The sequence below is a fragment of the Piliocolobus tephrosceles genome, chromosome 5 (assembly GCF_002776525.5).
Source record: "Piliocolobus tephrosceles isolate RC106 chromosome 5, ASM277652v3, whole genome shotgun sequence".
Classification (NCBI taxonomy): domain Eukaryota; kingdom Metazoa; phylum Chordata; class Mammalia; order Primates; family Cercopithecidae; genus Piliocolobus; species Piliocolobus tephrosceles.
The window spans coordinates 131350519-131363570 of record NC_045438.1 but is presented as its reverse complement, the minus strand read 5'-3'; the positions used below and the strand labels follow the sequence as shown (position 1 = coordinate 131363570).

At 45.6% G+C, this 13052-nt stretch overlaps 1 protein-coding gene across 3 annotated transcripts in view; it reads left to right on the top strand.

Annotated features, from left to right (window-relative positions):
- Positions 1-7642, top strand: part of RNF8 (ring finger protein 8) — a 42325-nt gene extending 34683 nt beyond the window's left edge. For 2 of the 3 annotated variants that reach the window (XM_023212700.1, XM_023212698.1), the window contains one exon: positions 2965-3465. In XM_023212700.1, the coding sequence (XP_023068468.1) occupies positions 2965-3075 (111 nt within the window). In that variant the 3' untranslated portion in view covers positions 3076-3465. Of the gene's footprint in view, positions 1-2964; positions 3466-7445 lie in introns of those variants that run through there. The other variant, XR_002731726.2, reaches the window with a different exon arrangement.
- The last annotated feature ends 5410 nt before the right edge of the window (positions 7643-13052 follow it).

The following is a 13052-nucleotide window of genomic DNA, read 5'->3' as shown; positions in this document are numbered from 1 at the left end:
CCTGAGTCAGTGAAGAACATGGAGTGTATATTTTAGGTGGAAGGACAAGAAGCAAAAGCAAGGGGTTTGTAGGGGCTGAGAGAAGTACAGAGTGCTAGAGAGAATATTGAGCATTCAGCCTGGAAAAGTAGGCAGGACTGGGTCATGAAGGGTTACACACATGTTGCAGAGTTAGTCTAGGGGCAGGGGGAAACTATCAGAAGATACTAAGTGGAGATCTGACTGTTGATGTTTGTGTTTTTCTGGATAGGTTAGTCTGGCTGTAGTGAAGAGACTACATGGTTCTAGAAACAAGAATAAAGGCAGTAATCATGGCCAGCGATGATGGTGGCTAGGCTAGAAAAGTAGCAGCAGGGATGGCCAGAGTGGATAGATTCAAGAGGTAGTTAAGGAGGTAGAATCCACAGGTCTGTGGGACTGATATGCTGTGGGGAGTGCAGGGGAGCTCAGATCATGTCCAGGTTTCTTTCTATTAGGGGCACCTGAGTTGATGATGATGCATTTACTAAAATAGGAGCAGTTGGGGCAGACAAATTTAGTTCTCAACTGAAAAGTTTAAGGCACCTGAGGACATCAGTGGAGCTGTTCAGTGGGTATTTGAATGTGTGGATCTGGAGCCTGAAGGACAAGCCAAGTTGAGATCCTAGGTTTGGGGATCATGAGCCATGGAAGTGGATGAACCACTGTTACCCTCTCTGTGGTATTAAGAGCCAAAAGGCAAGTTCTTAGCCATGAGAAACACCAACATTAGGGGATGAGTAGTAGAAGAGGGGCCTACAGGACAGTCTGATGAATGGTCAAAGAGAGAGAGATGGAAAAAGAGGTATTTGGGGCAGGCAACAAATGACACTAGAGCTGGTACACGGCTGTCCTCACAGCTACTTGGGAGGCTGAGGTGAGAGGATCACTTGATGCCAGGAGTTCAAGACCAGCCTGGGCAACACAGTGAGACCCCCATCTCAAAAAAAAAAATTAGGCATGGTGGCATATACCTGTGGTCCTGCATACTCAGGAGGCTGAGGCTGGAGCATCCCTTGAACCCAGGAGTTTAAGTCTCCAGTAAGCTGTGACTGTGCCATTGTACTCCAGCCTGGGCAAAAGAGCCAGACCCCATCTCTTTAAAAAAAAAAAAAAAAGACATTACATGGTGTCCTTCGAGCCTTCCTGGCCACACTGTTGTCTGTGGTAGACCCCCCTCATTACATTCTAGACATTGCCCTATTATTTCTTTGAAAGCATTTACCAGATTGAAATAATACTTGTTAGTGTACTGTTGCCTCTAGATTTCTAAACTCCTTGAGGGCAGGAATTTTATCTTACTCCTTGTAGTATTCTCAGGGCATTGAAGAGTGTTTGGCACATGGTAGCTCTTCAGTAAATATGTGTTTATGAAGAGTTATAAAGTGAGAAGTCCGTATATGAAATGCTGCTGAGACATTAAACAAGATAAGGATGAAAAATTGCCCATTGAGTGTGCAGGCATGTGGGATATCAGTGACTTTATCTAGTATAAGTCGTGGGGGATGGTGGAGTCAGAAGTCAGTTCACAGTGATTGGGGAGTGAGTATGAGATGAGGGAGTACAGAAAGAATGGACAGCTTCTTCACAACATTTGGCTGTGACTAAGATGGTGAGGACCACCACCAAAAGAAGGCTGTATTTAGAGGAGGAAGTAGGGTGAAATGGAGTTTTTGTTGTTTTTTAAAGACGAGATTTGAGCATGTTCAATTGCTGATTGAAAGGAGCCGGTAGAGAAGGGCATGCTGGAAAACCAAGATAGGCGGATAGGGTGTGATTCTTTGGAAGGCAGGGGAAGACAGGGAGTGCAGAGCTCAGAAAGGAATTAGTTTTTAAGAGTAGAAGGGTACATTCTTTGTTTTATAGAAGGAAGAGTTTCATGTGGGAGGTGGGGTAAGGAAGTTTGCTTGAGGGGCGTCGAGATAGTTTCTTTCTTGTGGCTTCTGTATTCTTCTGTGAGCTAATAGCTGAGACCATTAGCTAAGAGGGAGGGAACCCCACTTGGTTCTCTCTCTCCAAGGCTGAAGGCATGCCCAGCCCCAAGGCCCACCACCTCAAAGGCTACCCAGAAGTGGGAGACGAATAACTTCTGTAGTCCTTTCAATCCCCTACCAAAGCATTCCAGAATTCAGTCTCAGAGAAAGGGGAAAATTTGCTCGGTGACTTTATTGTGCCTTTGGCATAGGCCAGGATCCCCACCTTTCTGGGATCAAGGAAGCAGAAGCCATTGGAAAAGCCTGGAGGCTAGTAAGTAAATAGCCTTTCTTGTCCCCTTCCTCTCTGGACACAGGAAGAACTCCTGCCTCTCTCTGTCTATTCCTGTATATAATTCATTCCCTCCTTTAACATGCTTTAGCAGATTTATTGAGGGCCAGGTTTGTGCTAGGCACTGTTCTAGATGCTGAGGATGTAAAAAGTGAAAATCTAAGTTAGATGTGATTCATGCTGTGGAGAAAAATCAAGCAAGAAGGGGAGAAGGGGTGATGGTGAAAGCCTTAGCAATGCTTGATAGGGTAATCAAGGAAGGCACCTCTGAGCAGGAACTATTGAGGGAAGCTCTGAAGGAGGCGGCCATGCTGCCATGTAGGGAAAGAGGGAATGGTAAGGGAGAGCGTGCTGGTATGTTGGAGGGGCAGCAAAGAGGCCAGTGCTGGGGAGTGGAGTGAGCGCTGGGGAGTGGGTAGGAGATGAGGAGAGGAAGCTTGGGCAAGATGCAGATTGTGTAGGGCCTTGTAGGCCTTTGAAAGGACTTTGACTTTAACTGTTACTATGAGAGGAATGAGGAATGGGCTTTGAGCGAGAGTAACATGATCTGACTTCTGTTTTCTCAGTTTGCTATGGCTGCTGTGTGAGGAAGAGACAAGAGTGGCAAGGCTGGAAGCAGGGAGTCCAGGGAAGGGAAATGCCAACTCCTCATTTATTTATTTCTCTTCTTTTTCTCCAAAGCAAAGAGATTGTTCTGAAGACCATGCTCTAAGGGCCTTTGAAAGACTGCCAGGCAATGGGAGCCTGAGATGGTCTGGAGCATTCTCTCTAGCCGTGACTCCGCTGCTCTGAAGGTCAACTGAGAAGACTTGTGGGACAGAGACTGAGTTAGGAAGCCCTCAGTCACTTGCCTTCCACAGTGGCCAGCCCTGCTGCCATCATTGGCTGAAGCACCACCAGGATTCCCAGCACCCAACTGCTTTAGGGTACTTCATAGACTCTGCCTTACTACATGTCGAATGAGTTATTTGAGTTCTCTTTTGTTTTTTTAGTTTGTTGTTGTTGTTACTGTTTTGATACCGCAGAAACACCTCTGTTGACAATTGTTTTGGATAGGTTGGGTGTATCCTGTGGCTGCCTCTGAAGGCGGTGTCTATTTTGAGAAGATGGCTTACTACCTCTTCTTTGTGAAAATACTATCTCATTTCCTGGAAATAAAATGTAAAACCTGTCAGTTGCTCAGCTGGGCTTTGATGTATTTACCTTCCTTCCCTTCCTGCTCCCAGACAGTCTCACAAGTAAACACTGGCAGCTCATAGATTACAACCAAGAAAGTGACTATATCAGATGATAGACTTCAAGTGAATGTCAGCCTAAGAGGCCAAGCCGCAGATCATGGCCACACCAGACGAGCTCTGTTAACCCCCTGATTGTCGTGTTTCCTTTTTATTACAGAGGTGGGTCACTGTTTACCTTGTTTCAGGGGTGGGAAGAACTCCTTTCCTTCAGCTGGCATTTGAATGTTTCCAAATCTATTTTATCCTGCATCATAAACACACAGGCAATGATTTTATGACAACTTGATGTGCTTTTTTCTTTATTTTTCTTTTAAATTAAAAGTCTCTCTTTTCTCCACCTCTCCTTTATTTTTTATTTTTATTTTTATTTTTGAGACAAGATCTGACTCTGTTGCCCAAGCTGGAGTACAGTGGTGTAATCTCAGCTCACTGCAACCTCCACCTCCCAGACTCAAACCATCCTCCCACCTCAACCTTCCGAGTAACTGGGACTACAGGCATATGCCATCACACCCAGCTAATTTTTGTATTTTTTGTAGGGATGGGGTTTCACCATGTTGGCCAGGCTGGTCTCAAACTCCTGACATCAAATGATCTATCTGCCTCAGCCTCTCAAAGTGCTGGGATTACAGGCGTGAGCCACTATGCCTGGCCAACGTCCCCTTTTTAAACAGAAAGGAAACTAGTTTTGATGTTTAGGAGATAGAAGGTTAGGGATAACCTGTGGCTTCCTTGGTTTCCAGTGATGAGAATGAGAAAAAATATGAGAAATTAAAGAATGGTTATTTGAAACTAGGAGCCCTCTACTCGGGTTGTGAAACTGTGCATTACGTAATTTAATGATTTGCTTCCTTCTGCCTTCTTACTGCCTAGCTAGAGAACCATTCCTTTTTCCACTTTTTTTTTTTTTTTTTTGTAGAGATGGAATCTTGCTATGTTGACCATGCTGGTCTCGAACTCCTGACCTCAAGCAACCCTCCTGCCTCAGCCTCCCAAGATGCTGGGATTACGTGCAGGAGCTACCATGCTCAGCCAAGAACAGTTCTTTTGTAGTTCTTCATACTCCATGTATTTTCTTTTTTGTTTTTTTGAGATGAAGTCTCGCTTTGTTTCCCAGGCTGGAGTGCAGTGGTGTGATCTTGGCTCACTGCAACCTCTGCCTCCCAGGATCAAGTGATTACATTGAAATACTCAGCCTCCTGAGTAGCTGGGATTACAGGCAAGTGCCACCAAACAGCTAATTTTTGTATTTTTAGTAGAGATGGGGTTTCACCATGTTGGCCAGGCTGGTCTCAAACTCCTAACCTCAAGTGATCTACCTGCGTCGGCCTCTAAAATGCTGGGATTACAGCTGTGAGCCACCACTCCCAGCCTGTACCCCATGTATTTTCATAAAGGGTTGGAAACTATTGACTTGCCAACTTTTTAAGGATGGCAGGGATTTTTTCTTTGTAGAATATATTGTGAATTTGAGGATTCTGGAGTCCTTAGTCTTCATTTCCATTCTTCTGCCCATGATTACTGATTGAAATACTGGTAGAATCATGGAGGAAGTCAAGTTAAACATGGAAAAATTGCTTTAAAAGTACTTACTATAACCACATCATAACAATTCTGGAAAAATAGAGAGCAAAAGGAAAAGATTGTTACCACCTTGATTTAATAACTTCTTGTTTCCCCATACATGTGTTTTGTTTATAGATTGCATGGGTATATGTCAATTTTTGTATGTTCTGTCTTTAGTTTACGTATTGTAATTCATTTTTAGGAGAGTACAGACGTACACTTTTTGAGTAGACAATATGTTCACATAGTTTGAAATAAAAGGTACAAAATGGCGTAGAATGAAATGCCTCTCACCCTTTCCCCACAGCGACTACTTCCCACTCAGAGGCAACAAGTATTACAGTTCCTTGTGTAGTCTTCCAGAGATCTTCCCTGTCCATACAAGCAAATACACATGTGGTCTTTTTCCTTGTTTTGCACAAATGATAAACTGTACACTATTCTGTACCTTGCTATTTTCAGATATATGTTGTCAACAATTCCATGTCAGTACATAGGTTCCTTTCTTTGTTACAGCTGCCTATTATTTCATTGTGTATTTGCACCATCATTTACTTTTCCAGCTTATTTTTGATAGAAATCTAGGTTGGTTCAAACCTTTTTACTCTTAAAACAATGCTGCAGTTAACACCCTTGTACATACATCTTTAGAGAAAAGCTATTTTAAAAAGAAAATATCTTTTTAAAAATTATTTTATTATTCTTTAATAGAGACTATGTTGCCTAGGCTGGTCTTGAAATTCTGGCTAAAGCAATCCTACCACCTCGGCCTCCTAAAGTGCTGAGATTACAGGCATGAGCCACTGCACCTGGCCAAGAAGAATCCTCTTGACTTGAGCCTGAAGACTATGTGCAGAGACTGACCTCACAGACTGACCATTCCATCCCACAGCTGCTGGACATAGAGTGATTTGCAGCCCCTCCTTTCAGAATACCATATCCCTCTCAAATGTTCCACAACATCTAGGAAAGTGAGCTCTGAAAGACAGACTAAAAAGAATAATAAATCAATACAACATTAAAAGCCAGACTAGCAGAATTTGAATCTTGGCCCTGCTGTTAGTAACTGTGTGGGCCTCGAGCAAGTTACACAACCTCCTTGTATCTTCGTTTTGGTTTCTTCATCTCTAAATAATTTTATCTGTCATTATTGCACTGATCACAAACAAAGGCCTAAATGTACTATGTTTAAAAGACAAACCAAAAATTAACACAAACTTGCATTATTTGTCTCAGCTACAGAATGTTCTTTCCTTGGAGAGATACCTGATATTAAACATCATCTGCATTTTGCTTGCCTAGAAAATATGTGGTAACTTTTCTGCCTTGCAGCATCAAACTGTAGTATAGCTGAGCCCCAGTGCTGTGCAGTCTGGCTCTAAATAAAGGCGCATTCTTTACAGCAGGACTCTGGGGACCTGGAAAAGGGGGTTGTTTCATTATCTGGTTTTATTAAGCAGATGAATGCGGCCAGCTCTGTGAAGCACTTTGCAGTGAATGGCAGGTGTCCCATATCTGGTTGTGTTAACCTAGAAAGGGCTCACTCTACCTCTAGGCATGCTTCATCCCAACAATCAGGCTGTGCCAAAGCAGGGGACTTTGTGCTTTGTGGATTGGATAGCTGGGTACCCATCATCTGTTTCTCTGATTGGAAGCTGCTGTTGTTTGGAAAGACCTGGATTTCCCCCTCATCTCCAGTTCTCTCACTGCTTTTTCCTCCTCTGTGAGTGACCATCCAGGCAGTCACCATAGCTGCTGGAGTGTCTGGGATTGGTAGCTCTCTCCAACTGCCTGCTTGCTCTTTACAGCCTTTCTCCGTGGCTGGAGTCTCTCCACCTCATCGTGGAGAGATAACCCAGAAACGTGGGGTACTCTAGGTATGTTTATCTCGACATTCAACCCCCAGGCTTCTGATGAATCCAATGATTAGCTAAATTTGACATAGAAATTGAGAGAAGGAATGTCTACTTTGTATTGTGGTCCTAATCTAAGATGAGGAGAATCCTGGAATCTGTCTCTTGCTCTGAGACCCAGACTTGTTCCTAAATGTGGGATCTGATTGGAACAGGATCTGCCATTGGTCACAATAGGCCAAGGGCTTGTTCTGAACCCTACTTAGCCTCATTCAGAGAAAAAAACTTCCTGCCTGGTCAGGTTTTTCAGCTTCTCCTACAAATGGGAGTTGAGGCAGTGGGAGTGTGGGGTTCCTGGGAAGACGATGGGGCCTTGAATTAAGGAGAAATAATGAACTATTTTCTTGATTCTTCCATTTAGAAAAGTATATGAATCCTAGGAAAGGGCTGAGCTTGTGATAGGTATTCAATAAATACTCCAATGGTGTCATTCCTTTGTCTACAGCATCCCCAAACAATGTACCAGTGATGGGGCGCCTGAGCTCATTTAGTCGCCAAGCAGTGTCTCCTGCCTGCTGCTGCCTTACTGCATTGCAGATGCCCACTTCATCCAGTTTCCAGAGCCACTATCTCTGCCGTCCACTTTCCTTCAGGCTCTGTGAAGACTTCAACCTGCTGTGATTTGGGGCTATTTATACTCTGCATGTATCCAATAAATTCAATTCATTAATAGTTATCAAATGCCCATTTTCTTACTAGGTACTGCTGTAGGTGTTTGGTATGGCAATGAGCAAAACACAACCATTGTGAGCTGATGTTCTAGTAAGGTGTCAAAAGCGTTTCAAAGGTTTATCAGATGCTGTGGGAGGGGTTTACGCACTGCTGCCTACTGAGCTAGCAATAGTGGGTGTTTCCTCACATTCCTCAACCTCCACGCAGGAGAGCCAGCAGGCTACGCTGGCCCACCTTGAGATCCGGAGCTGGCATTTCACATCTCTAAGACCTGGGTAGCCCCAAACGTTTGCAGTCTGCTGCTTTTACCACCAGCCACCGGCCCTCAGGATGTAGGGACCAGCTCCTTAGAGATCAAACTCTCCTGGGCCTCTACCCAGCTCTACCCAGGGGCCTTCAAGGGCATATCTGTGGCAGGTTTCAGGGCAAGTTTGGCCTCTTAGCATGGAGAATAGGCCCTGAAGCACCACACACCACTGTCCTGTATAGGCAGGTACCCAGAAGACCTCTGTGGAAGCCTCAGATACTTCAGCCAAGGTAAGCACAGCTGAATGTTTCTGATGCGAAGATTGACACCAAACTTAACCTAGTGGTGGATAGGGCTGGACAGGTTTTCAGGACCATGAGCCTTTGTGAGTTTCAGCCTGGCTGTGAGAGTGCTCTCCTGATCTCAATTCCTCCCCATCTTCCCTGGGCCTCTCCCAGTGCTGCCCTGGTTCTGCAGCTAATGGTGTGCATCTCTTCCCAACTCTGCATTCAGTGAGGTCATGTTGGTAGTTTGAAATCAGCCATGGTGGGAGGATTCACACCATGGAAATTGGCAAATGCTGTAAGTTGGAGCTTTCCCCACCCCTGGATAGGCAGTGAAACATTCACCAGAGCATCGCTGGCGTTGCCCCACATAGTTGACTCCTGAAGCCTGCTCACCCCAGGTCTTCCCTGTTCTTGTGAGAAAGCCACCATTCAGTCTAAGAATGCTTCTCCTTCCTGGTGGTCTGGAATTGCCCAGCATGGTAGCAGTGTCACTACAGAGGCAGGAGAACAGCTCTTCCCAAAACTTGAGGCCACATTTTGGCACCTTTGGTATCACCAACACCTTTAGAATTCTCAGTTTCTCAACCAAGTTGCTGCTGACCATCAGTACCATAACCACTGGAACCCAGAACTTATCCCAGAGACCAGGGAGAAAGTAGATGTCATGGCGCCCCCTGTAAATAGCCCCCATTTCCTTCCTCATAGCTGTCAATGTAGATAAGAGATTGGTGGAAGGGGTCGAGGCAAGGGATATCATTGCCACCAGCATAGCCTCAGTCCTCAGCACAGCCAGTCAGTCAGTGTGCTCCATTGTACTTCCTCAAGCCTGCCTTCTACAAGCTTTTTAATTTTATTTATTTATTTGTTTATTTATTTTGAGACGGAGTCTCGCTCTGTCGCCCAGGCTGGAGTGCAGTGGCACGATCTCGGCTCACTGCAACCTTTGCCTCCTGGGTTCAAGCAATTCTTCTGCCTCAGCCTCCTGAGTAGCTGGGACTACAGGCACATGCCACCACACCTAGCTAATTTTTGTATTTTTAGTAGAGATGAGGTTTCACAATATTAGCCAGGCTGGTCTTGAACTCCTGACCTCGTGATCCGCCTGCCTCAGCCTCCCAAAGTGATGGGATTACAGGCGTGAGCCACCATGCCCAGCCTCAAGTTTTTTTACTTTAAGAGACAAGATTCTCACTCTGACCCAGGCTGGAGTATAGTGGCACCATCATGGCTTACTGCAGCCTCGAACTCCTGGGCTCACGCAATCCTCCCATCTCAGCTTCCTGAACAGCTAGGACAAAAGGCATGTGCCACCACACCAAGCTAATTTTTAAAATTTTTTGTAGAAACAAGATCTCACTATGTTGCCCAAGCTGGTCTTGAACTCCGGGCCTCATGTGAGCTTCCCACCTCAGCATCCCAAGTAGCTAGGACTACATGCACATGCCAACACGTCCAGCTAATTTTTAAAATTTTTTGTGGAGACAGAATCTTGCTTGCTGCCCAGGCTGGTCTTGAACTCCTGACCTCAAGCAGTCCTCCCGCTTTGACCTCCGATAGTGCTGGGAATACAGGCATGAATTGCCACCTCCAACCTCCTACAAGAATTCTTTTAACAGAGAAAAAAGGCATTGTGGCTGGGGCACTGGGCATTTCTCCAGAGCTGGAGACAGTGCTGAATGATGTGAACTACATTTCACCCTGAGCCATGTGAGTCTGGATATTAGCCCTTCCTCCCCTGGGATACATGGTTTCTACCCAGGAGGTTCCTGCCATGCAAGGCGGCTCTGACTTCTTCCAGCAAAGGCACAGGCTGTCATGGGTAGCGTCTTTCCTGATTTTGGGGAAAATCCCTCCCAAGCATGCTATGACCTGGGAGCTGGCAGCTGCCCTTGACTCAAAGATCATAGTATGGGGCTTGAGGGTTAACCTGGAGAGCAGGCTGGTTTCCCAGTGAGTGCCTCTAGTCATGTAATTTGTTTCTAAGTGTACAATCCTCACAGAGCTGCTGTGGCTATCCTCCTCCCATTTGGAAAACCTCTTTACCCTTCTGCCACAGGTCAGGTCCTGAAATTCAAGGGCGAAAGGAGTCTCCCCTACCTTCTCTTCCCATACCTGAATATGAAGGGTAGGACTACTCACTTTCTTTTTTTTTTTTTTTTTTTTTGAGATGGAGTCTCGCTCTGTTGCCCAGGCTGGAGTGCAGTGGCACTATCTCAGCTCACTACAAGCTCCACCTCCCGGGTTCATGTCATTCTCCTGCCTCATCCTCTGGAGTAGCTGGGACTACAGGCGCCCGCCACCACGCCCGGCTAATTTTTTGTATTTTTAGTAGGGATGGGGGTTTCATCGTGTTAGCCAGGATGGTCTCAACTTCCTGACCTCGTGATCTGCCCGTCTAGACCTCCCAAAGTGCTGGGATTACAGGCGTGAGCGACCGCGCCTGGCCAGACTACTCACTTTTCCCTGCTCTCCTGGAGTTGCCCAGTCCCTTCTAAGGAGAACTTAGCTTCCGAACCCCTGGAGAAGAAGTGTTCACATTCATTCGTTGTACAAATAGTTACCAAATACCTAACGTGCCAGACACTGTGTTAGCTACTAGGGTTACAACCCTGAAAAAAGACAGGCACAACATGTGACCTTCTGGAGCTTGTCCTGCAGAGAACACACAGAGTAACAAGTGTTCGTAGGCATAGTCTTGGAGCCAAGAAAGCACTGAGAGGGGACAACTAACCCAGACTGAGGAGCGTGGAAGGCTTCCGGGAGCATGTGGCATCTTAGTAAAGACTTGAAGGATGACTAGGGGTCAGCAGAGTAAGGGTGGGGAGAGGATAGGGCTGGGGAGCAGACAAGGAAGTGGGAGGGTGTGGAGGTGAGAGACAGCCTGGCCCCTTGAAGTGAAAGGCATTCTGTGTGACTGGATTGTGGACTTTGAGGAGATAAATAATCATGTTAGCTAGTAGCAGCACAATAACTTTGGTTGAGCATTGTTACCAGCACTTTAGATGAGGAACTCTTTTTTTTTTTTTTTTTTTTTAAGTAGAGACAGGGTCTCACATTTTATAGATGAGAAATGAAGGCAATGAGAGATTTATGATTGATTGAAAGTGGGGGTGAGGGAGAGCCTGGAGGGAAAGATGACCATGGGTTTCTGCCTTGGACAACAATCTCAGTAATAGTGTTCACTGAAGTAACTCAGGGAGAGGAAAACATCTGGGGAAGACACTGGAGATGCTGAGCGAGCATGAGTTCTGTTTTGGGATGTCAAAAAGAAAATTTCACCCAGCACAGTGGCTCATGCCTGTAATCCCAGCACTTTGGGAAGCTGAGGCAGGCAGATCACTTATAGTCAGGAGTTCGAGACCAGCCTGGCCAACATGGTGAAGCCCCATCTCTACTAAAAATACAAAAAATTAGCCAGGCATGGTTTCCCAGTAGTGCCAGCTACTTGGGAGGCTGAGGCAGGAGAATCGTTTGAACCCGGGAGGTGGAGGTTGCAGTGAGCCGAGATTGCGCTACTGCACTCCAGCCTGGGCGACAGAACGAGACTCCATCTCAAAAAAAGAGAAAATTTCATGGAAAGTCTACAGAGTCCCTATGTATGCTGACTTGTATGCTCCCCTCTGCTATTCACACAAATTTAGATTTTTCCTCGTAGTCTTCTGGACATCACCTTTCATAGCCATGGCTGGAAATGATTAAAACTGTCCTAGATTGTGTAGATTTGAGAATTTACTCTTTCACAACGTCCAAAAGAAAATCGTCACATGTTGTTAAGTGTGCCATATGCTATTACACCCACACCCATTCCAGCATCCACGTAATTGGTTGTCAAGATAAGTATCCACTAACTGGGAGAGCATAAGTGCTGGGGCAGGAGAGCTGTTGCTTCAAGACCTTCCTCTCACAGTTGTGGGAAAATTCACATGTGAAATGTACTCAAGTAACCCTTGTGGTTGACATTGACAAAAAGAAATGCCCCAATAAGTGAACGTATGAAATCACTGCCCATATCAGGACATAAAGCAGCTGCTGCCCTTGGGCAGAGGAGAAGGTGTCAATCATAAGGATTTTGTGGCTTCTCAACAGAGTTGAGAGTGCAGAGGTGAGAGCTGGCCTGGTCATACAAATGTGGGACTCATGGATGTATAGATGGTCATTGCGGTTCTGAGAGAGGGTGAAATCCCTAGGGAGAGTGGGCAAGGGAAGAATTACCCAAGACAGAATATTGAGGATAACAGATATTCAAGGGAGCAGCTTGCAGAAAACGATAAAGGGTAGGAGGCAAGAGGTAGGAGATAAAAATGGTGACATAGCTAAGAGGGCAAATGTGATAATTAACTTTCTGTGTAGACATGATTGGGCCATGGAGTGTCCAGGCATTTGGCCAAACATTATTCTAGGTATGTGAGGGTATTTCTGGATAGGACTAATATTTGAATCTATACCATATAAAGCAGATTGCCCTGCCTAATGTGGATGGGCCCCATCCACAGCTGAAGGCCTGAGCAGAACCAAATGGCTGACCCTCTGGAAAGTGAGACAGAATTGCTTCCTGCTGGACTGCCTTGAGCTGGGACATCAGTTTTTTTCCTGCCTTTTGACTTGAACTGAAACATCAGTTCTGGCTGGGTCTCAAGCCTCAGGTCTTTGGACTAGATCTATATACACCGTCAGTTCTCCTGGTCTCTAGTTTGCTGACTGAAGATCTTCGGATTTGTCAGCCTCCATAATTGTGTGAGCTCATTCCATATAATGGATCTTCCTTCCTCCCTCCCTCCTTCCCTCCTTCCCTCATTATCCCTTCCTTCCTTCCTCCCTCCCTTCCTTCTTTCCTTCCCTTCCTCCT